This window comes from Apis cerana, linkage group LG6, assembly GCF_029169275.1.
Source record: "Apis cerana isolate GH-2021 linkage group LG6, AcerK_1.0, whole genome shotgun sequence".
NCBI classification, from domain to species: domain Eukaryota; kingdom Metazoa; phylum Arthropoda; class Insecta; order Hymenoptera; family Apidae; genus Apis; species Apis cerana.
Window position 1 is genome coordinate 16,645,059 of NC_083857.1, and position 23,468 is coordinate 16,668,526.

Sequence of the window (23,468 nt, forward strand, 5' to 3'; positions counted from 1 at the left end):
CAACCTTTTCATAAATTTTATTGAAAAATATTTCTATCAATGAAGCAAATATAAATATATATACATATAAAAATGTTTATTATAAATTTTAAATAATGTTATATATCATTATCAAATTAGTAATAACACTAATTATAAAATTATTTTGTAATATGTATAAAGTCCAAAATTAATTGCACTTTCTTGAGATATTTATTGATTTAAACTTATCACATCCCTCCTTTTTTTTTCGATAAGCGGCTACTTTGATAACCCGTAGTCTTCTTATATGGCAGAAGTTTCAAACTGTTAATAGTAAATAATTAGCAATGTTTCGTTTACTGTCAAGAAATAATGTTCCACAATGGCAAATGGTTAGATACTTAGTCACTGATCCGAAATATGGATTTTTGAATCAATTAGGTCTTACAACTGAAAATCCAGGACTTTATGACGGGCATTGGGGAGGATCTGGCAAAGTATTACTTTTTTATTTTATTTTTTGATATTTTTTTTTACGGGAATTTTATTTATTTCATTATTATTACTTAAAATTATTTTTAATACGAATAAATTAATAAAGTAATGATTTCGTTAATGTTATAGTTATAATATTATAATGTTATAATGCAGGTGATAAATTCAATTTCACCTGCAACTGGCAAAATAATAGCAAAAATTAGAACATCAACTCCTCAAGAAGCAAGTAATACTATTACAAAAGCTCATGAAGCATGGATTCAATGGGCATCATTACCTGCACCTACAAGAGGCGATATAGTTCGACAAATTGGAGATGAATTTCGAAAAAATTTAAAACCATTAGGACAATTAGTGTCTTTAGAAATGGGTATATTATTCTCTATAATTTTTCTATAATTTTTCCTATTCAAGTTGATTTTTATTTAATTTCAATATTTAATTTTACAGGCAAAATATTGCCAGAAAGTATTGGAGAAATTCAAGAGTTTATTGACATATGTGATTATTCTGTTGGCTTATCTAGAATGCTGCCTGGCAATATATTTCCATCAGAAAGAAAAAATCATGCACTTTTAGAACAATGGAATCCTCTTGGAGTTATTGGAATTATCTCTGCATTTAATTTTCCTGTTGCAGTACGTTGAACTTAAAAATAAATGATAAAACTGATAAATTGAAAAAAATAATTAAAATTATGGAAAAATATTTTAGGTATTTGGTTGGAACAGTGCAATAGCAATGGTATGTGGAAATACATTTGTTTGGAAAGGAGCACCTACTACTTCATTAACTTCTATTGCAACCACAAAGATTATTTCAAAAGTATTAGAAAAAAATGGTGTATCAGGTGCTGTTGCAAGTTTAGTAACTGGTGAATCAGATGTTGGTGAAACTCTTGTTAATGATACACGGTAAAATACAAAAATCTTGATAAATTTTTTGTTTTTAGTATAATATTATAATAATATCCTTTCTATCTAGTATACCTTTAATTTCATTTACTGGAAGTTGTAAAATTGGAAAAAATGTGGCTGTTAAAGTTCAAGAACGATTCGGAAAATGTTTGTTAGAATTAGGAGGCAATAATGCATTAATAGGTAAATAAAACTATAAAAATAGTTATACATTTTTACATAATAATAATATATGAATTTTTTTATAATAGTTAATCAAGATGCAGATCTAGATTTAGCAGTCAGAGCAGCAATGTTCTCTTGTACAGCAACAACTGGACAAAGATGTACAACTACTAGAAGATTAATTCTTCACAACAAAATAAAAGATGAATTTTTAGGTAAAATTATATATTTTAATTAAAATATTAAATTTAGTACAAGAAATATTTAAATAAATAACATGCAAATATTATAGGAAAATTGAAAATTGCATTGAAGAGTGTTTTGAATCGAATAGGAGATCCTTTAGATGATAATGTTTTATATGGACCATTGCTTAATCAAAATGCAGTTGATGTATATAAGGTAATAATTCAAACAATATATATTCTTATTATACTCTAGAAATTCCTATATAATATACAATATGAAAATTTTATTTTTCAATTTTTTTTTTAATATTAAATTTTTATATAAGCTTCTAAATATTATTTTTAACAAATTTATTTTAATAAATAGAAATATTTCTACGAAAATTTTAATTTTATATTAAAAAATAAATGTATGATTTTTAGGAAGCAATAAATACTGCTGTACAAAATGGTGGCACAATTGAATTTGGTGGAAAACAAATAGATAGAGCTGGTTTTTATGTTGAACCAACACTTATCTCTGGTTTATCACCTAATACTGGAATTGTTCAAAAAGAAACTTTTGCACCAATTGCATATATTTTTGAAGCAAATTCTTTAGAAGATGCTATTACTATTAATAATAGTGTACAGCAAGGATTAAGCAGCTCCTTATTTACCAAAAATTTAGGAAATGTATTTCAGGTATATAACTATATATATATATATATTGTTTATGTTAAATTATGATAATGTTGAAATATAAATATTTTTGCATAGTGGATGGGTCCTCTTGGTTCAGATTGTGGAATCGTAAATGTTAATATTGGAACTAGTGGAGCAGAAATAGGTGGTGCATTTGGCGGAGAAAAAGCTACAGGTGGTGGTCGCGAGAGTGGAAGTGATGCATGGAAGAATTATATGCGACGTGCCACTATAACTATTAATTATGGAAATGAAATGTCGTTAGCTCAAGGTTTAAAATTCGAATAATTAGTTAAGATGTACAATATTTTTTCATGAAAATATTTAGTAATTTAATTCAAATCGTATAAAATCCACTTGAACATCTACAGACATTTTTTTATGAAACTTATATGCTTTTGGTAAATCATATCTCAGTTCTGCAATAACTTTGCCTTTGGCTCCATATTGTGCAGCTTTCTGAAGAACATAGTTACGGGTACTTGTTTTATGTAATGAATACACAGTATTTGATGCTAATTTGGTTGCAACTTTTAAAAATTTCATATCTGTACCTGTATTATGCTTTGTACCAAATGGTGGATTCATAATAATTGTATCAAAGTACTTCTCAAATCGGCCTGTAATATTATAAAGATTTATATAAATTTTTATAAATAAATTTTATATATTTACAAGCTTACCTGGTAAATATTGTAATACATCACATTGTACAGTTTCCACAAACAAATCTATTTCATTACAATTTTTAGATTGAATTTTAAGTGCATCAGAATCTATTTCAAAACCAATTACATGACTTGCTCCAAGCATCTGTGCCCCAAGTGATAAAACACCACACCCACAACCTAAGTCACCTACTGAATGTCCCTCTATGTCATTAAATTGAACTTCAGCACAGTACAACATGCGGGATGCAATATGAGCACTAGTACAATATTGTTCAAGTAATATTTTTGGTTTATCAAATCCATCCAACTGTTGTAAATATTCTTCTAACTCACGAAGTTGAATGTTAGCCATTTTGATTAATTATTAATTATCACCTTATGCTTTAATTTCACTATAAGAAGCGCACTTAAAAAAACATATATAGTTCAAAATCACTTTCATCACACAATTTAAAGTCTGCATAGTCATTTATATAATTTGAAATTATGCAATTTAAGTTCTTTATTTAGTATCAAATCTAGGAAGAACTGGTAAAATAAGATTGCCAAAAGAAGAATCCTGTGTTACAAAATATCCTGATGATGCTGCATGTGCGTTATGTAAGGCAGCTCTTTGGGATGCACTCATAGCAACACCATCAGAGGGTTGTGTAGAAGGCTAAGAAATAAAAATATTTAAAAATATATATGATTCTATTTTGTAATTTAAACAAAATAATATATGAATATATATTTACCAAATTAGAAGGAGAACCCGTTGAAGTTACTAATGATGTGTTCAATGTTGGTGCCACACCTTGCTTTAAAAGCATTTGTTTTTTTAATTGCAATTCTTCCAAAATTTTTCTGTTTTGTAATTCTGCAATCAGTGAAAGTAAGGATTTCGTTTTTATTAAAAAAAAAAAATAATAATAATTATAAATAATATTACCTCTCGAATTTGATTGTGAAAAAGCCATCAAAATTTCGATTTTGGTTCTTTAAATAGTATAGTTCTACAAATTTAAAATTTATAAAATATATAAGATAGACATAAGTAAAAGCAGGTTACGTCGCCGGTTGACGACGTAACAGATTTAATTTATTTTTAAATCTTACCTAAAAAAGTTTATAAACAATAAATTTAACAATATCGAATGTAAATAAATTTTTGTTGATCATAAAATTTCATCAATATTATATTAATGTTTACATTGTTGATGATTTTTTGTTGATGTATTACCTTAACCTCTTCAAAATTCTAAATTTTTAAAAATGTTTTGGTAAAAACTAATATTTTGTTTAATATAAATATTTATTTATTTTTTTTTTTTATATACAACTATTTACAATATTAAAAGATTATGCTTGTTAAGTATTTACGTGTGTTCAAGATTCCCTAAAGTTCTTATATAGAAATATGTAAGTAAATGCAATTAATGGAAAATTCCCTAGTGACTACAATATCGAAATATAGTTCTCTCGGGCAGTGAGAAAGATTAGTGACATCGATATTTAGCGCATGCGTTAAGAAAGAAGACTTTCGCAGGCGCCACCTTGTGAGACAGTCCTATCGCAGAAGTTATCTCCAGTAGTTCTTCGGTGGTTGTGTTCGTCCGGTTTTCCTGTGATTTTTTTTCCGATCTCAAAGGATCCCGGTTATTACTACTCCGACAAAAAGAGTGAGTATCGAATGCTAAATATGTGAGCTTCGATTCCCACATTGTATTCGTTACTTCGTAGGTTGATCTGACTCTAAAATCTACAGCAACCAGACGTGACAGGTTCTAGCAAAATGGCCGTGCACGATTTACAACAAACGGTTGTTCCGCGTTCGTCCTACGATTTTGTAGCAGCGCTTTTTGATCGACGTGACATTGTCTGACAGTGTATACTTGATCAAAAACCGATTTAAACTCTGGTTGGTGACTTTCAGTCAGTCATCCAACTATGTTCCACACATATTCAACATACATGTTGCACGTCACTTCGAATTGATTTTTTCGCGAATGACCGTTTGCGTTGTGCGGTAGTACAACCGCTTTGTCGCAACTGCCGAGCCATTGTACATAAACTTTTGTACTGAATTTCATTTTCTTTAGACTTGAGCATTATCTTATCTGTCAAGTAATCTGCAATAATGTTCTGATTGCATCTTTTGACAGACGTTGTTTGTACTAGTTGCTGTCGAGTCAGCGATCAGCTGTCGAGTCTGTCATCGAATTAAATTCTTATTGATATTCTTATGTGGAATACAAATGCAATGATTATTTATAAATTCTTATTGTAAGTTGAAATTTTTTAAAGTTATTTCTTGAAAATTAGCATTATTATTAAATGAATTTCATTTTATCTTGTTGAACGCGCGAAAAATAAATCGCTTTGATGTTTGGATCTATCAATGATTTTAACTTAATTTTTCATTCTAATATATAAGTAGATTAGTTAAGAAAAGCGAAGCTACAGGTAGATTGTCGTAGTATAGTTGCGGGGTCGAGAAGGCCAAGAGTCGCTCACCCGTACTGATGATCCCGGAAATAGCTTACAAAAAAATCATTGGTCATTAATATTACATATAAATGCATTTTAGTTTAAATTCACGAATTAGAAAACAATTTCTTAATGATACAATTGATAATATAATGATATAATGGTACAATACTTTAAAATAATATTTGTGTTTTTTTTAATATTATAAAAACTTCATTATAAATTCAAGTTTCTTCAACTTAATGAAGATAGATTTTTATTACAAAAATTTATTTTGTAATAAAAATAATTATCAAATTATATAAATTGGTTCGTAATAAAATAAATACGTGAAAAATAAATGTCAAAAAAAATTAATGTAGTTAATACAGATGTTGTCAATCAGATGTATTTAGACTTGATCATAAGTTTTTATAGAATATATTAACATGACTGAATTAGAGAATTAAAAGAGGCCGCCATGAATATTTGAATGCACCGTAAGGTGAAATACACAGCAACGAGGGTGGGCGGACAGCCGGTTTATCGATTACGGCGCATCGCGCCGATAAGCATCGTCATAAAGCGTCGCGACGACGCAGCGCGCTTTCTCGATTGTCAAGGTCCTTCCTCTTAAAGTATTTCTTCTCATGACACGTTTCTTTGCGTACAAGACTTCTTACGAAAACAATCGAAAGATTGTTCTCAAAAGTTTTTTAATTGTCGATCAAACTCGAATGTTACCGGGGAAAAATGGCCGCTCTCGATTCGTTCATTCTAATTGGTTGATTTCATTTCGTACTCACCAATTACGTTAGACTTTTGTAATCGTCATTTAAACATCATTGTCCAATTCGTTTCTATTATTTGATCGTGGCCCGCGTATTTTGCCAAATGTTATGTCATTCCACGGATTGCATCGCGAGGGTGGGTTTCGCAGAGAATATAATCAATATTCTAATACTTGTACGTTGTTTGTAGATAAATTTTGTAATAACACTTACAATTTATAACATAGATAATGTATTGATTTTTGTGTTTAAATAACGCGTTTAATCTCACTTAAAATATAAATATATAAATTTATACGAACAAAGAATTAGTGATAGACAAAGTGAAAAATATGAGTATACATATGTTGATGTTTACAAATGTTGTTTACGAATATATACTATACTTTAACAATTATTGTGCAATCGTTACGAATATAGAAAAATATAGTGAAATGTTTTTTTTTCTGTGATAACATTCATATAGAATTATTTTATATAAAAATTTGCTTTATTGTTAATATTATCAATTCGATTAAATATGGTGTTTTTAAAATTATATTGTTCAAGAAAAATGATTTTATTTATTTTTTAAATGAAGTTTTTTGTTTTAATTGTAAAATAAATATTACGAAAAATTAAATTTAATATTTATAAACGCAGCTATATTTTTTTCTTTCTTCATATATCAATTTTTTTTAAATAAAAATACAAATAATTCAATAAAATCATTTCTTGGTCTAGATTATGTTTTTTAATTTTATAATAAAAAAATAAAAAAATGATTGTTTTCATAAATCTTGATTTAATAGAAAAATGTAATTTTTATTATCATTTTATAATTAAATTACAATATTAATTAAATTTATAATGTTAATAATCTCATTATTTTAGCAGTAAAAAAAAAAATAAATTATATTTTTTTGTTGAATCGCCTTGTTTTTCCATTGATAGAAAGTAAAATAAATTATAAGAATTTACACATATTATTGTTCTCATTAAAGATTTTAGGATATATGTTTGTGTATTTCTTTCTTCTTTTTTATTGAATAAAAAAAAACTTCTTTTTTTAATTTTTTGTTTCTATAATTGAATTTATTTTTCTTTTTTTCGTATTACATTTTTTTTTATTTATTTATTTGTGAATTATTTGACTTGTATCCTCAAATTTTTTATTATCTTAATATTTTTTTAACTATTCTTTTCTTTTTTTCATCAAAATAAGCATTACAAAATTTGATTTATATTTTATTATTTACATTAAAAAATAGAAATTTTATATATAATAATTGTCTTAAAAATAAAGTTTTAAGTGTTATGTATTTTTACACGCGTATATTCAATAATAATTAATAAAAATCAAAGTTGAACAAGTGAAAAGAATCTTATAATAGATTATCAATTCTTAATGAATACATTTGAAGATTAAGATATTTGATGGATTAAGATATAAGATATATGATATACAAATTTTGATTTTTAACGATGAAATTGATAAAATTCTTTCATATTAATAAATTATAAATATTAATCTATTTATGAAGAATTTCAAAATGAGAAATTATACAGAAACATATATATTTTTACGCATGCAAAAATATACAATATATTCAAGAAAAAACTATTTGACTGTACTAGTTCTAGTATTATTTATCCATTTCTTTAATTAATTTTACTTTCAATCTAATTTTAGAATCTGTATAATCACAATTGATGATTATGTTGTATATTATTCATAATAATATTTAAAGAAAATTTTTATGAAATTTAAAAAAAATACCTCACTATCGCTTCCATCGCTTCTTTTATCCTATAAATATTATACATTATAATACATATTTAATATACATTTTTTTCTAGAATGCAGCATCATTATAATTTTTAATCCTTACAATTTATTAATATGGAATTCAAGTAAAAATTGAACATTTTATGTTTTATTACAGGCGATGTCGATGGCTGGGTATTAAACTAATCAGGAGCTGACTGGAGAAGAATCTAGTCGCGCTCATTTGAATCACTGTTGAGTATCAGCCAATAAACACACGCAAGGATCATGAAAATGGTGCTGTCTCAACGTCAGAGGGAGGAGTTGTAAGTTAAAAATTTATCCTACTAAAAAATTATCGGGCATTGCACTTAAACCTTTCCACACAATAAATAATTTATACGATTATTGTTCCTTCCAATAAGTGAAGTTTAGATAAACGAAGTTTCACATATTTAGTTGTGCTTGGTAAAATATTTCTTTAGATAATCTCTGGATATTTTTTAAATATTATGAAAGCAAAGAGTTATTATTTTACTCTTAAAAATATGATCAAAAACATTTGGATAAAAAGTTTTTATAATTTAAACAGGATCGAAATTGAACAGTAAAGATGTATATATTGTTATTGCGAAACATCTGCGGAAAAGAAATATGCTACGTGAAATTTTTATCGTACGATTATAGCCAGAGCGTGTTTTGTAACACGCAATGCATACTAATTATTAATGAAGAAGCACCAGCTATGGACTGCGATGGGGAAAGGAGCTTGATCAGTTTCTTCTTAATCTTGGATGATTCATATTTGATTATAGTTTAGGAAATCGGTTAGAAACGACGATAAATCAATTCAATGGTTGTAGAACTTTAGTTACAATCGTTTGGATTTAACAACGAATAATATATAATTTAATCTTAAATAATTCATAAAATATTTCCCTCTGGCACGTTTGAAACAAGAGTATTTTATTTTAAGGAAAATCGTTCAATGTATATTTCTAATTTGTACGAATAGAAAAAAATAGATAACTTAAAAAAATATAAGACTAGTAAGAGATATATGCGAGCAATTGTTTGTAAACTGAAGCAAAGTATCGATGAATATTTATGTATGTTAATTTTAACAAGAATTCTTGAGGGATTTTGTAAGGCAGAGAGAAGTATGATGTGACAGAGCACATATTATGTCAATTGTTACGCAGGAGAGTACAAGTCGAGCATAATAAGTAGTATCATCGCAAAATTATCCGCGAGAAAAGGAAAAGTTGAAAGGGATTGCAACGCAACGAAATTTTATCTAGTATGGTCACATTAATGTTGGTTGAATACACGAGAACAAAAGGCCTTATTGCATACTCGCTCATTTTTCTTTTCTTTTATTTTTATAACGACAGAAAATGAGATAAAACGAACCGAGACATCGAAATCTATAATATCTTTTTTTCCTTTTATTTTTTTAATATTTTGTAAAATATTTTATTAAAATTAAGAAACGATATAATACAAACAAAAAGTTTATACGAATAATAATTATTTCAAATAATAATTATATTATATTATTTCAGTATATTTAGTATCGGTATACGAAACGAGATGTGATCTCAAACTACATGATTTATTTCGTATAATACGTTTTCATTCATTCCATTCGAATGAAATGATCTGTAAACATTAGTCTCATTCAAGATCATCAGTACGTGAATTAATTGTCATCATCAATTATCACTCGTTATGTCTAATACGGTAGGAAATGGAATAGTAAAAGAGAAATTCGTGTTACAGGAGAAACTTAACGAAACTGTTAAAAAAATAAAATTTTTTTCTATACTTTTCTTGTTCGATATTTTTCTTCTTCGTTTTAAACGTACAATTTTTCAAACTGCTTGAAAATCAACGTTAAACATACATGTATGTATGTACTTTCGGAACTTTCATCGCTGTACTTGAACCAGAAAACGTTTTTACGCTTCATGAAGATATTGCGAAAGAAGTTTTTAAACGAAAACAAATTATATTACATATTGAGGGAATCGGATAAAATTTTTTTCAAAAAATGAATTTCAAAATAAAAATAATAACGTTGTACATACTCGATAAAATTGATATTATTTTAGCAATATTGATTAAGCAACGAAATTTATACATTATATAAAGTAAACAAAAACAAAAGTCACAAAAACAAATTTCTTCTCTCTTATTCTAAAAATGTCAATTCTGCAAAATGTCAATACCAACTATGAAATGTCAATTTCAATCCTTTTAACCTTAAATTTTTATATACATATATCGTAATGGTGATATCATAGTAAAATCTTAAATAGATGGGAAATTTTGAAAAATGTTTAAGTGGAATCTTCAAATTTTTATTTGCAATATTTATAAAAAAAGTTATAATTTTTTGAATATGCAGAATATAGTAGATAAATCGAAAGTGATATACATAATAGATTCAAAATTATCTCATTTCTCTTATCCAACTATCATTATCAGCAATCTTTAAATTAAATTCTATCGTTTTATTGAAACGATCGATCATCGAAAGAGTTAAATCTAACCTAACAATTAGCATCATCGCTGCTCGAAACCTTAAATTCTTCTAACCTTAAATTTCCATATACACACGTGAAATCTTCGAATCTTTAATTTATTCGCATTATTTATAAAAGAAATTGTATTAATTCTTTGAATACGATAACTAAATTGAAAGTGATATGCAATAAATTCAAAATTATCTCATTTGTCTTATCTAATTAAATCAAATTTATCGAACGAAGCAATCGATCATCGAAAGGGTTAACCTAACCTAGCAACTAACATCATCGCTGCCCGAAACCTTATCGTTACCCTCGAACGGTCGATTAATCGGAGATGGGCGAAACGAAGGCAGAAATGGTCAAAGATCAATAAGTGAGCGTGACGAAAAATACGGTTGCGTTTTCCATAATTATTTTCTCCTCGAAAGAGAGCAATAGCAGAGCCGGAGGATGGTTGATATTCGCGATACATTTCCCTTGTCAAGTTATTAATGGGGAAAACGGGACACCATCGATCGTGATGTCGATCGATGCTGACTAATTCTGGTGACGTCAAATCGGTCTTGGATCGACGCGTGTGGTGCGCGGCAGCTGCCGCAGAAGAGGGCGTCTCTCGAGCACGCGCGAATAGCGGGATCGATAACGCGTCGAAGAACCGGTGGACGCCGCCGGCAGCCCGCCACCACATAGAGAAAGAAATGACCAGGAGCGAGGAAATGTAGGGACACGCGATGGCATTCCGGGACAGGGGATCATATGGTCATAATTTCTTGAGATAAATTTTCAAGTTTTCTCCTATATTTTTTTTTTTTTTTTTTTTAAGAAACATGTGGCATATATGAACTGAAAGTTATCTGTGAATTTTTATTTAATCTTTAGACTCTTATTTTTCATTTTTTTTTTTTAACTTTAACATCTAATTTCTGCCATTATATTTTCTTAATTATACTATTTGTAAAAATTATGTTAAGCAGTAGGTTAATCGTGTAGCACTTAAGGTTGTAGTGGGGAGTTGAGACATGTGTTTTCATTGGTCTTTCTTTAAGTAGGATGGTAGTATGTCTCGATCGGAAGTGGTACGTAATTGATGTAGAATTTTCTATAAGAAATTCTACTAAATTTTATTTATCCCGTATATAATTGGCTGTATATTTGTAAAAAACATTGTTCGTTAATGATTATCTTTTTATTTGATTCATCGTCTACGTACTTAACATATATGCATTTGTTATTCTTCGAAGCGAACATAACCTCTCAGAGGATAGATAATAGTGACTAAAGAGCTGAACACTAGTCCATTGGAAATCGTTTTCATTGTCTTTCAGAACGTAAAAAGATAGAATTATCGTATATGTTTTTTTATTCTTGTTATTGTTAAAATTATGCAGCGAATATTTTTATCGGCACATTTTCAGTTTTAATTATCCATATAATTACAATTCAATAATTCTAATTGTATTGTCGAATCTCATTCGAGAACTTTTGCGTCAAACTGCACGTGCTATTCCATGAAATTTTATGCACGTTTACGAATACAGCTACGATTTCGCATTAATACGCGAAACGAATGAATCACGAACGAAAAATTACGATTTTACAATTAACAGACTGAGAACGCGGTATTACGCGGCATTTAAGTAGGTCATAATATAGAATCGAAGTATGATATAATATATGCGGAGAATGTGTCGTATGCAATGAATGTTACAATCTTGATTGCGACAAATACATAGGTAAATTGTTTTTAGGTTAGATCACATAGTAGAGAAATTGAGCGTTCAATGTCGTATAATATGAATGGGAACGTACATGGATTTGCTCTAATATTTTTTTTATAAATATTAACGATATAAAATAATCATATATTTTAATAGATTCTTGTGTTACGAAATAACTGCGTTAAAAGGGCATATAGAGAAACTAAAAAAATATCATTAAAAATCAAAACGATATTTACGATATTGCGAAACAGAGTTGAAGAACAATATATCGAACGAATGGAATGTATCGTGGGAAAATGATGTAGAAATAATTTATCGAAGCTATAGAGAACGGTAGTCTAAAAATAAATATGATAGAGTAATTGAATTAGCATTCTGTATGCAAAATTTATAAATGTCTTTTCTGTTAACACATGCTTCATAATTTTTTTGTTTGATTTATTATTATTATTATGCATTAGAGAACGTATCGAGGAACGATTAAAAATGAAAACTCTAGAAAAATATAAGTAAATTTATTCGAATTTATTCGAGATGTTTACGTCCTCAAAAGTTAAGAACATTTTAAATTGATTCACTGTTTCGAACACGAGTAATAAAAAAAATATCGCGATTCAAAGACAAAATAAAAGAAAAATAATTATCATCTTCTCGTGTGTATTAATTGCAATATTTAAATATTTAGAAGCATAATTTCAAAAACATCTGGTTACTGAAAATATTTAAAAGTAAAATTACTCGGAAGTGGCTGGTTAAACGTGCGTCATTACGCATGTTAAAGTACAACAAAATCTTGGAAATAAAGGAATAAACATAGACAAAGAAGATAGATAGCATGATAAAGGGTTTCATTGATCATTACAGGTGGCCACTCAGAATATCATCTACGATATCTCTTATCGAGCTCCGGTGTATCATCTTTCGAGTTATCAAGTGAAACTTAAGCCTCCTTGTTAAAACGATCATCGATCCTGTCTTGTAATCGATAACTTGTTCTTTTTCACTTCCTTATTTGTTTGCATTTTGCAAAAATTGAAACGATCATTAAAACGTTGAAATCCGGGAAACAAGAAAATTGCTACGTAGCAATATTAATAGATTCTCGATGACTAGCTTTCGTTACCAGGAAGTAATAGATTTAAATTCGAAATAATTGATGAAGTATTTATTTATTTTTTGCTGAAACAAGATTATTAATGTGAAAAGCATGAAAACAGCGGTGAAATCAATCACTGAATAACCAGTTAATTGATATCACTTCGAATCCATCGATTCGTTTTCTGCAATGAAAAGTGATCGAAATTAATATTTTTAAAAAGAAATTTATATACAATGGATATTTACGTCAAGCGATTTAAAAAGTGAAATAAAATTCGATTTTTCGAATGAACAATAATAAAAAAAAACAAAAATGACGTATAAGCTATAATAAATTTTAAGTCGAAATGTGCACGTCAAATCGCGCAGAGTCCTTAGTGTATCGAGTGTGTGTCTGTGTGTGTGTGTGTGTGCGTACGAAAGTTAAAGATCGGTTGGCTACAATGAGAGCTAGCAATCGATAAAGCTCCTCCCCTTCATTTGCCAGCGTTTCTCCTATTCTGTTTCGTTAACCATATAAGAAAGTGGAAAATAATAGGGGAGAAGGGTGAAAGTGGTGTAAAACGCGATCGATAGGTATTACTGCGTAAAGGGTTTCGAGGGATGTTCGAAGGGATGGAACAAAGAATTGCACCCCCGACAGAAATGACATTTTTAACGTGTACATGCGTTTCATATAGAAAGAACTGGTCTATCTTGCGTAACAGGATATTATTACGATAAGAGACGATTTTTTTTTAAAGATTTCCATAAAATTTGCGCCTGTTATTTCGATTTAGAATTCGTTATAATTTTTATCACGTTATTATATAATTGATTTTCTCGTGAAATCATAAATATTTTTATTAAAACTATGAAAAAGAAAAAAATCGTAAGGGCGCAAATTTATATCGACAGCTTACGAATTTATTATAAACTATGAAAAAAAAAATTAATTCGTATATTAACTTATTTTTTTTATTACGTAATAATCTGCATCTGCAAATAATTATTTTTTAAACTTTTTACAGGTTTATTGATCTTCTCATAAAAACTAGACTCTCGTAAAACTTTCGACGCATGTTAGAAAAATAATAAAAATAGCACATTTCGTTTGCCTTAAAGAAAAAGAACACGTTTGTGTTCGAAGCGATTTAAACGATTATTACACAATCATATCTGACCTAATCTAAACTAACGCGATTCGTTTTTACCACAAAGAGAAACAAATTTGTTTCGTTCGAGAAAGAAATCGTGTTATCATCTTTTACCACGAAAATGTTGCAATAATTTTCAATAGCGATATATTTCTCTTAAAATGATAGAAAGGTTAGCCACGAATAAATAGATTGTTTTGGTCGTTTGCCACAAAATTAACTTGTTGGCAAGATCGACTATACATTTCACCACAATCGATACTCGTTATCTAATTTTTTTTCCTTTCTTATATTATTATTTAAAGAAAGAAAATTATTTACAAAAGTAATAGGCTCGTTGAAGTGGAAAACTTTCGTTGATTGAAATAAGAATTACTTTCTAAAATTTACTATCTTCTTATTCCGATTTATATGAAGCTATAATTAAGATTTGAAATTTACATATGTAGTTAATAACCGCGCCGGTTGGTTTTATTGCAGTGAAATTAATCCGAGTTATCTTGTAAGCATATATATACCCTATTAAATGATAATAAGCATTTAATGATACAAACAGCGTTGATTATCTGAATTTATTCCGTGACTACGTTTACTTATGTACCGATGATTGTCAGAGGTTTTAAGTGCGAATAGAAAATATAATTGTTTGCAAAAAGCAATGGAAAGAAATTAAAATTGTGTTTTATAGTGGTAGATGATTGGTAATAAAATTATTGAAAAAGATTTGAATTACATGTATCTTTCTATATAAAATTTGTAATTATTGTTATGGCATTAAACTCTTAAATTCCACTTTATTTTTCTGTTTTAAGATAATATTATCAATTTTCAGCAATAGATTATCATTTATTTTGCAAATGTATAATATTTTATTAAAATTTTTCTTCCAACATATTTTTTTATTTAATCCTCGTTTTTATTTATACATGCAATATATAAAATTGTAATGAAACATAACCTAGTATTATTATTGAAGACACGCGTAATATAATGTATGTGTAAAATATTAGATAATACACTACTCTTGCTAGTATCACTTAGTCACGAATTGTTTCACACATTTTATAATTTACATTTAAGTGAGAGGAACGCAAACTCCATAATTAATAATCGAATATTTTGAGGTTATGTATCTAATCATATATTTACCAATCGTATATTTATAATCCTTTAATAATAGCGGTCACAATAAAATTTTTTTTAATTTAATTAAATAGAACTTTGAAATAGAAGATATATTCGCGAAATAAATTAATTCGAATATAACAAATATGTAAACAAAATTCATGAAAAGAATCTAAACTCGTACGTATATACGAGTGCAGTTCTCGTTCCTGCGAGGAAACCTTATATCTCGTGTACGCGATACCCGTTGACGGGTGTGTAAAGTAAATAGAAAAAGAAGAGGCAAAGAGAGTGGGAAAGGGATCGTCTTCGTCTTATAAAAGAAGATCGGGTCGGTCGAGCGACCCTCGAGATCCTTGAAATTTATGCTAGCATAAACAACGAAAATTTTTGTCTAGTTTGTCCGCCATAAAGCATAGTAATTTTCAGTCTGGTATAAATTTCGATCGAAAAAATGGATCGATCTTTTTCTTTTTCCTTTTTTTCCATTGCCTCGAGTGACGGTTCGACGAATATGTTTTCGCTCACCTGTAACTTTCTCTGCTCGAGAGAAGGCCGGTTCCTAAAACACTCGTGAATAATTAGCGGAATGGCCAACCCGGAATACTACGGTAAAGTGGTGGTTTCTCGTATAGCGATGGTAATTTATTATGTTGTCCCGTTCGATGAAGTGAAAGGATCTGTAGGATCGCTGAAAGAGAATCGATCACGCTTTCCGGCTGTGTTTACTTTGTTTGCCGGCATTTGAACGGTGCGGAACAAAACTTATAGTGATAATTCGCCACGTACTATCACGTGGAAGCAGGTGAACAGAGACGAACGACCGACTTCAGGCCTTTCACCCCGACATAATTCTGCCCGACTTTCAATCTCTTTCCCACGTACTCAACCTGTGCCCTCTATTGTATCGGCCTAGCTTGCAAACAGTTGTTAGCCAAATGTCATTTTATCTTGAAAACTATATCGATACTTGGCTTAGCCGCGAGATAGCGCTGCGTTAGATTTCAAATTCTTTAGAGATATGAATGTAACTTGTTCGCAAGCGTTGCACGTAAGAACGATGTCTGATAGACACTCTATACGTCTACTACACGTGCAAGGAAGTGAGTTATGTGTACACTACGATTCAAAAGTTTGGGAACGTTTATTTTATGAGAAGAAACTTGAATTTCTTTTATGAAAAATGTATTCTATGCATTTACGTGTTAATTTATTATATTTATTTTATCGTAATCATCGTTTTTATTTATATGCTATGAATAATAGAACTGCGTATGGATATAAATATAATAAATTAGCGTTGAAAATTTTTTATTATAGAACTTTCTATATAAATAATTGCAAATAAAAAAATGGATTGTGGTTGTATAAATACAAGAATGGAAAAATTTACGCAATTATAAGAAAATATTAGATTAGGTGATAATATAAATATTCTAATTGTATAAATATTATAATTTCTGTAACATTCTGTACTGTGAAGGCGTAGTGATACGTGCAAGTTCGCGGCGTTATTTCACACGTTGACGAAGAAAGTGTGTTTCGCAAAATGAGGCTAACGGAGAATGTTCAAGTACTTCTGTTACTTCCGCTAACACAAAGATCACATCTTCGTCTTGTTGAGAGAATTTCAATGACGATATATTTCATTTGTAAACAAAAGGACGTCATTAAGATTCGCATTATGAATTAACGGATTATTGAATACGTGTAGAGATCCATCGCCTAATTATGATAAATTATATTGGTGGTTAAAAGTAGGAAACCACTTAAAGTAAATTGATTTGTAATAAATAATAAATACTGTAAAGATTAAACATTCACTTAATATGTATTTTATTTTATGATTGTTAATATATCGATTTCCTTAATACGATATTTAAAACACTTTTCACATTATTTTAAATTCAATTAATATAAAAATAATTGCAATGGAAAAAAAAAAGAAAGAAAGGAAATAAATTGATCTATGAATAAATTAAAATGATTAACAAATGTTTTGAAAAATTCATCTTCTTTAATTTGCTGAATGACGTGTTTTTATATGTCGAATAGTAGTAATACAATATATAAAAAATAACAATCGAGTGGATTATTTTTTTTTTTTTCCATCGATAATTAATGCTCAGGAAAAAGTTTTCATACGCTGTTTAATGGATTATGCCTACTACTTGAAACTGGTTTTAACAAGGACAAATGCAATGTTTAACTAGCCTCAAAGATATGCTATAGTTAATGTGCTTTTTCAGAAATAAGGCGATTGCGGATTATCTCAGCACCAATGGTTATCAAGATGCGCTTGAGGCGTTTAAGAAAGAAGCCGATATGCCTGGGGAAGTGGAGAGAAAATATGGAGGTCTTCTGGAAAAGAAGTGGACCTCGGTCATACGCTTGCAAAAGAAGGTAAAATATTTATATATTTTGAAATTTTAAAACTTGATTAATTAAAATTTCATTAATAAGTTTTTAGGAATGGTAAATTTTCTTTTTTCATCATTAACAAGAAGGATACTTGGCAACAATTATTTGGAAAATGAAATGTCTGGAGAAAAATACAAATATCTTCTTTAGAAAATTGTGAAAATGTATAAAATATATCTATTTTAATTAAGATATTTAGTATTTTGAAATAATTTCTAGGATTAATTTTAATTATTAGAAATTAAAAGGATTTACTTTTTACTACGATATAATTTCTGTGTAATACCATTTATTTATTATTTTGTCAAAACATATACAAGTAAAAAAAGAAAAAAAAAGAAAAACAACAATTACGTCAGCAACGCTACCAGGTATTAGATAATTGAATCGTCTGCATAAATTGCAGCGAATGTGTCATTAAAGAATAAAATTATACAAAAAAAGAAATGACTATCTTTGATTCTGTAAGACTGTGGATATGAACTCAAATTTTTGTTAGTAATTTTTCATAATTTTAAATAGCGCGAAACAGAAATTATATTAAAATTTTTACGTATAACAATATATATAAGATAATTGTTATAAATAAGATAAAAGACAACGATATCATTTTAAACATTGTAGGTAATGGAACTGGAATCCAAACTCTCTGAAGCTGAGAAGGAATTCATCGAAGGAGCACCGACACGTAGCAAACGATCACCATCCGAGTGGATACCAAGGCCACCCGAAAAATACAGTCTTACTGGACACAGAGCTCCTATCAACAGAGTTATTTTCCATCCGGTTTTTAGTCTTATAGTATCTGCCAGCGAAGATGCCACTATCAAGGTAGAATCATTGACTTTGAAGTTGAAAGAGTGATTGAAGTTAAGCTATGGCAAAAATAAAACGTGTGCGTTGTTATAAGAATGATAACGTTTGACCTGTATTCAATATTTTTATCTTTGTTCCTCGGTAAGATGAATAATTGAGCGGTTGAAATTCATTGTCTTGGAATCTCGATACGCGTGAAATTTCACTTTGTAAGTATATCAGAATATTCAACGTGAAGTCATCGAAAAAATTATTATCTCTTATTACCACGTAAGAGAAAGTAAATCGATAAATGTAAAATTATTCTCACAGAAAAATTTCACTGTATACAATAATACATAAGTAATATGCATGCTATAAAATTTATTGAAAAAAGTATATTTTAGAAAAGATATTTGTAATAACCGACGATATTTTGTCCGTAAAAGGAATCCAAATAACTAAAAATAGTTGCAACGATTCAATTGTACATTTATAATTCGAAATTAATTAACCATTAATTACATCATTTAAATCATTTTAAGAAGTAGAAACCAACGACAAATGTTTTCGTTCATTTTATAAATTACCATCCGGTTAGCGAAAACTATTTTTCTCGTGTTATTCAATTTAATTTTATTTTTAGGTGTGGGACTTCGAAAGCGGCGAATTCGAAAGAACGTTGAAGGGGCACACTGACAGCGTACAGGACGTTTCCTTCGATGTCTCCGGGAAACTGTTAGTCTCATGCAGTGCAGACATGTCTATTAAGTTATGGGACTTTCACCAGTCGTTCGCCTGCGTGAAAACCATGCACGGACATGATCATAGTGTCAGCTCTGTCGCATTTGTGCCACAAGGGGATTTCGTAGTGAGCGCCTCTAGGGATAAGACCATCAAAATATGGGAAGTAGCGACAGGGTATTGTGTTAAAACGTTAACGGGGCACAGAGAATGGGTGCGGATGGCCAGAGTCAGTCCTTGCGGAGAATTAATAGCTAGTTGCTCGAACGACCAAACGGTACGAGTTTGGCACGTGGCAACGAAGGAAACAAAGGTATGCTGTTAATTTTTGTGTAAAAATACACAAGAATTTGTAAATATATTTTAACTCGTCAATATCTCTTATAGTATTACAAATGTATTATAACTTTATCTTTGTAATTGAGAGTATCATTAATTGTTGGATCGTTATTCCTTATTGATGAAATCTTTAAAATAATGATAAAACACTATGTAACGGAATTAAGTTGGCCATGAGTCACTTCATCACTTTAATCTTAGAGTTAAGAATCTAATCACAATCGATTGAAACCGAGCCAAGTGCCCAATAATGTAAATATAAATTTAAAGATAAGAATTTCGAATTTCCCTCCATTGTAAAACAAGTGGATAACGTGTCTGCGTTTTCAGGTCGAACTCAGAGATCACGAACACGTAGTGGAGTGTATCGCATGGGCACCGGACAGTGCAAGAGCATCGATCAACGCTGCAGCAGGGGCAGACAATAAGGGTGCCCATGAAGGACCTTTCCTCGCATCTGGCTCGCGAGATAAAGTAATTCGTGTGTGGGATGTCGGTGCCGGTGTTTGTCTTTTCGCCCTCTTGGGACACGACAACTGGGTCCGCGGCATCGTCTTCCATCCTGGTGGCAAGTTCATCGTCAGTGCCTCTGACGATAAGACCCTGCGAGTCTGGGACACGCGCAACAAACGGGTAATGAAAACCCTTGAGGCGCACGTCCACTTCTGCACCTCCGTTGGTGAGTAACAATTCCATCGATTGCGAAACACGTTTACTACACTTGGAAATTTAAGAAGATTGATCTCATGAGAGTACAGCAGAGCTAGCCGACTTAAAGGGATTAAGAGATCCAATAACGAATTGAATTTTTCCACGTATTGTGTAACTTATAAGAAGGTATTTTTGTTTTCTTTCTTCGTTTAATTATCATTATTGATTGTTTGGAATATTTTATTATTTCATTTTTATTCATTTCTCTTCTATTTTCAGGTTTTTCGCGTATTCCAAAAACGTGTAATAGAGTAATTGGAGTAATTTATTATATTCTGATTGATATTGAAATAAATTGAATCGCATATCAGGGTAGAACCTTGATTTATAATATAGAGATTATAGATTATGCGATACACGCCACGCTATTTTTACGATACATTGATCGAAAGAGCTTACATATCGGCGTATCTATCAGTTGAATAAAATAATCTTGCAATTTTTCTCGTTACCATTATTTGAATATTGTATGATTTTCTTATCTTTATGCATGATTAGTGTGTTTACTAAATTTTTATTTATCAAAATTATTTATCGTATTCTACGTATTTTTCAGTATATTTTTAAATATTAAAAAAATTATTTGTCTAATTTATTCGTTCCGTTTTTCAAGAAGAATTCTCTAAAGGATTAAATTTATAAAAATTTAATAAAAGATTTATGCAATCTATATCACTCGAATATAAACAATTCAACTCTGCTGTACTTGACATTTTCAAATTTAAAAATTGTTTTCTTCGGTGTTTCAGATATTGATATTCCCGAAATATTCTTGAAACTTTTCATACATTTAATATTCGACAAATTGCTAATACAATCATATTTTCGTAGATTTTCACAAAAGCCATCCTTATGTGGTCACCGGTAGTGTCGATCAAACGGTGAAGATCTGGGAGTGCCGCTAGTCACCAAAACATCAGGGTCTCGTTGAACCTTCGTCGAGAAAGAAAGATTTTGGAGAGAAGGCGAACGATGCGCGTCGAATTCGATGAAAACGGCCGAGAGAGTAAGCTGCTACAAACAAAAAAAGTTATCGTACATACTACTATTATTAATATTAATATTATTATACACACATAAACATGTACGATTAAGAGCTCTTTAATTAATTTATAATAAAGTATAATTAGTAATTATTAATATTACATATACGTTTTACGGTAATGAACTGCACGATTCGAGGAGAGTCGGTCGAGATTAATTTTCTTTCGTGAGGAGGACATTGCCATAATTTCATCGACGGTTAAAAAAAAGGGGAAAAAGAAAAAAAGAAGAAAGAAAGGAAATTCAAGTCGCGTGACTATCAAAAAAAAAAAAATAATAATACAACATTGTACATGTTCATTCGAATGATTGATCGATCGTTCATCCCTTTGCGAAGTGTGCTACTAATTGCTATACACATCTGGCTTGTTAAAACGTGTCGTCCTCCTCGATCCACCGACGATAATGGGAATTTCGGGTGTGTGTCATGTCTCCGAGATACAAGAAGAATCATGGTCGCTCGTTCTCATTTGCTGACCTCTCCTCGAGCGTTCTTGACGATGTGACATCCGAAGATGACACCGAGATACGTATGACACACAGAGATACACACATATACGCGTGTGCGCATACACGTATTAAAAGAAGGAAGCATAGAGAGCGTGAACCGTTTCACCGAGTATGCCGAGCGTCAATTTAATCGAGTACGTAGCATGTTCCTTCGTACAAAGCAACCGTATAAGATGTAATAACAAAAGTGCGAACGCGTGTGACGAACGTAGGGAACAGATTTTCAGATTGAATAATAATTGGAAATCAACGAGCGTTTGTTTGGAACGTTTTATCCGTATAATGTATTTGCGTACCGCTCTTCATGCGACAAAAATATTTCGAATTATTTCTCTCGACAACAAGAAAGGGATTGGCCGAAGGCGAACGCGACGCAAAGAAATGTACCGATAAAAAAAATGAAATGAAATGGCTTTCGGCAGTGCGTGGCGTCCAATCAACGTGCATTATTAATATTAGAAGGACGGCCGAGTGGAGCGTGCGATAAAAAAAGAAAAAAAAAAAAAAAAAGAAAAACATGAAAAATAAACGTGCAAGCGTGTATTCGTATGGAAGTACTTCAGCCGCATAATTCGTTGCGTGGGTCCCGAGATATGAGGGGTACTAGTTGTATATTTAGCTCTAAACTACTATTAGCGGTAGCGCAGACGTAACGTAGACAAGAGAGAGAAAAAAAAAAAAAAAGGAAAGGGAAAAATAGAATCAGGCCACGAGTGTACGATCGATCGGTACACACAACACACACATATACTTACGCAGCCATTCGTCGAGACTTCGTGTAACAATGCTTAATTAATTAAGGCCGATTTTTCAAATCATATCTAATTATCCGCTATCACATTTTTCCTACCATTTTTCCTTCCTCGTCTAAGTAAGCGCCTCCCTCTTGCTCGTGTCCATTCGTTCCCCTTAAATTCCGAGACCATTTGACTCGATGTCGTCTAAAAGTAAATTATTATTTTGTTGAAAAAATAAAAAGGAAATTCTCATTAAATCGATTTAACTTCGTTCTGCTGTACTATCTGTGTGTTTCGTCGTCGTTCGTGCATCGTTGTTTGCCATCGATAATTTTTCGATTCATTGGTAATAAAACCGTAGTTAATCACGATACTGGAAGTTCTGTTCTTTTGGAGGAACAACTCTCCCTATTCGTCTAACAACCCGGTGAAATTATAGAAATTCTTCCAGAAGACAAGACCGATTGTAACGTTTTGTTTTGT

At 30.1% G+C, this 23,468-nt stretch overlaps 4 protein-coding genes across 5 annotated transcripts; 2 read left to right on the forward strand and 2 right to left on the reverse strand.

Annotated features, from left to right (window-relative positions):
- Positions 1-114: 114 nt before the first annotated feature.
- On the forward strand, positions 115-3,095 carry LOC107999134 (alpha-aminoadipic semialdehyde dehydrogenase). The gene is made up of 9 exons (XM_017058799.3): positions 115-458; positions 613-829; positions 910-1,097; positions 1,174-1,373; positions 1,444-1,559; positions 1,628-1,756; positions 1,834-1,943; positions 2,153-2,413; positions 2,489-3,095. The coding sequence occupies exons 1-9, from the start codon at positions 309-311 to the stop codon at positions 2,699-2,701; spliced, it is 1,584 nt and encodes a 527-aa protein (XP_016914288.1). The 5' UTR covers positions 115-308; the 3' UTR covers positions 2,702-3,095.
- Positions 2,721-3,436, reverse strand: LOC107999136 (rRNA N6-adenosine-methyltransferase METTL5). The gene is made up of 2 exons (XM_017058802.3): positions 3,097-3,436; positions 2,721-3,033 (listed from the first exon to the last, which is right to left on the reverse strand). Exons 1-2 carry the CDS (start codon positions 3,434-3,436, stop codon positions 2,738-2,740), a joined length of 636 nt encoding a protein of 211 aa, XP_016914291.1. The 3' UTR covers positions 2,721-2,737.
- On the reverse strand, positions 3,061-4,449 carry LOC107999137 (SOSS complex subunit C homolog). 2 transcript variants are annotated; one of them, XM_017058803.3, is made up of 4 exons: positions 4,183-4,389; positions 4,016-4,079; positions 3,822-3,943; positions 3,061-3,742 (listed from the first exon to the last, which is right to left on the reverse strand). In XM_017058803.3, the coding sequence occupies exons 2-4, from the start codon at positions 4,041-4,043 to the stop codon at positions 3,587-3,589; spliced, it is 306 nt and encodes a 101-aa protein (XP_016914292.2). In that variant the 5' UTR covers positions 4,044-4,079; positions 4,183-4,389; the 3' UTR covers positions 3,061-3,586. The 2 variants fall into 2 exon arrangements, with proteins under 2 accessions (XP_016914292.2, XP_016914294.2); XM_017058805.3 differs by having other exon boundaries at positions 3,566-3,742; positions 4,307-4,449.
- Positions 4,450-4,604: 155 nt separating this feature from the next.
- On the forward strand, positions 4,605-23,244 carry LOC107999135 (lissencephaly-1 homolog). Its single transcript, XM_017058800.3, has 7 exons — positions 4,605-4,745; positions 8,249-8,396; positions 17,934-18,087; positions 18,730-18,936; positions 19,547-19,957; positions 20,314-20,662; positions 21,526-23,244. Exons 2-7 carry the CDS (start codon positions 8,359-8,361, stop codon positions 21,597-21,599), a joined length of 1,233 nt encoding a protein of 410 aa, XP_016914289.1. The 5' UTR covers positions 4,605-4,745; positions 8,249-8,358; the 3' UTR covers positions 21,600-23,244.
- Positions 23,245-23,468: the final 224 nt, after the last annotated feature.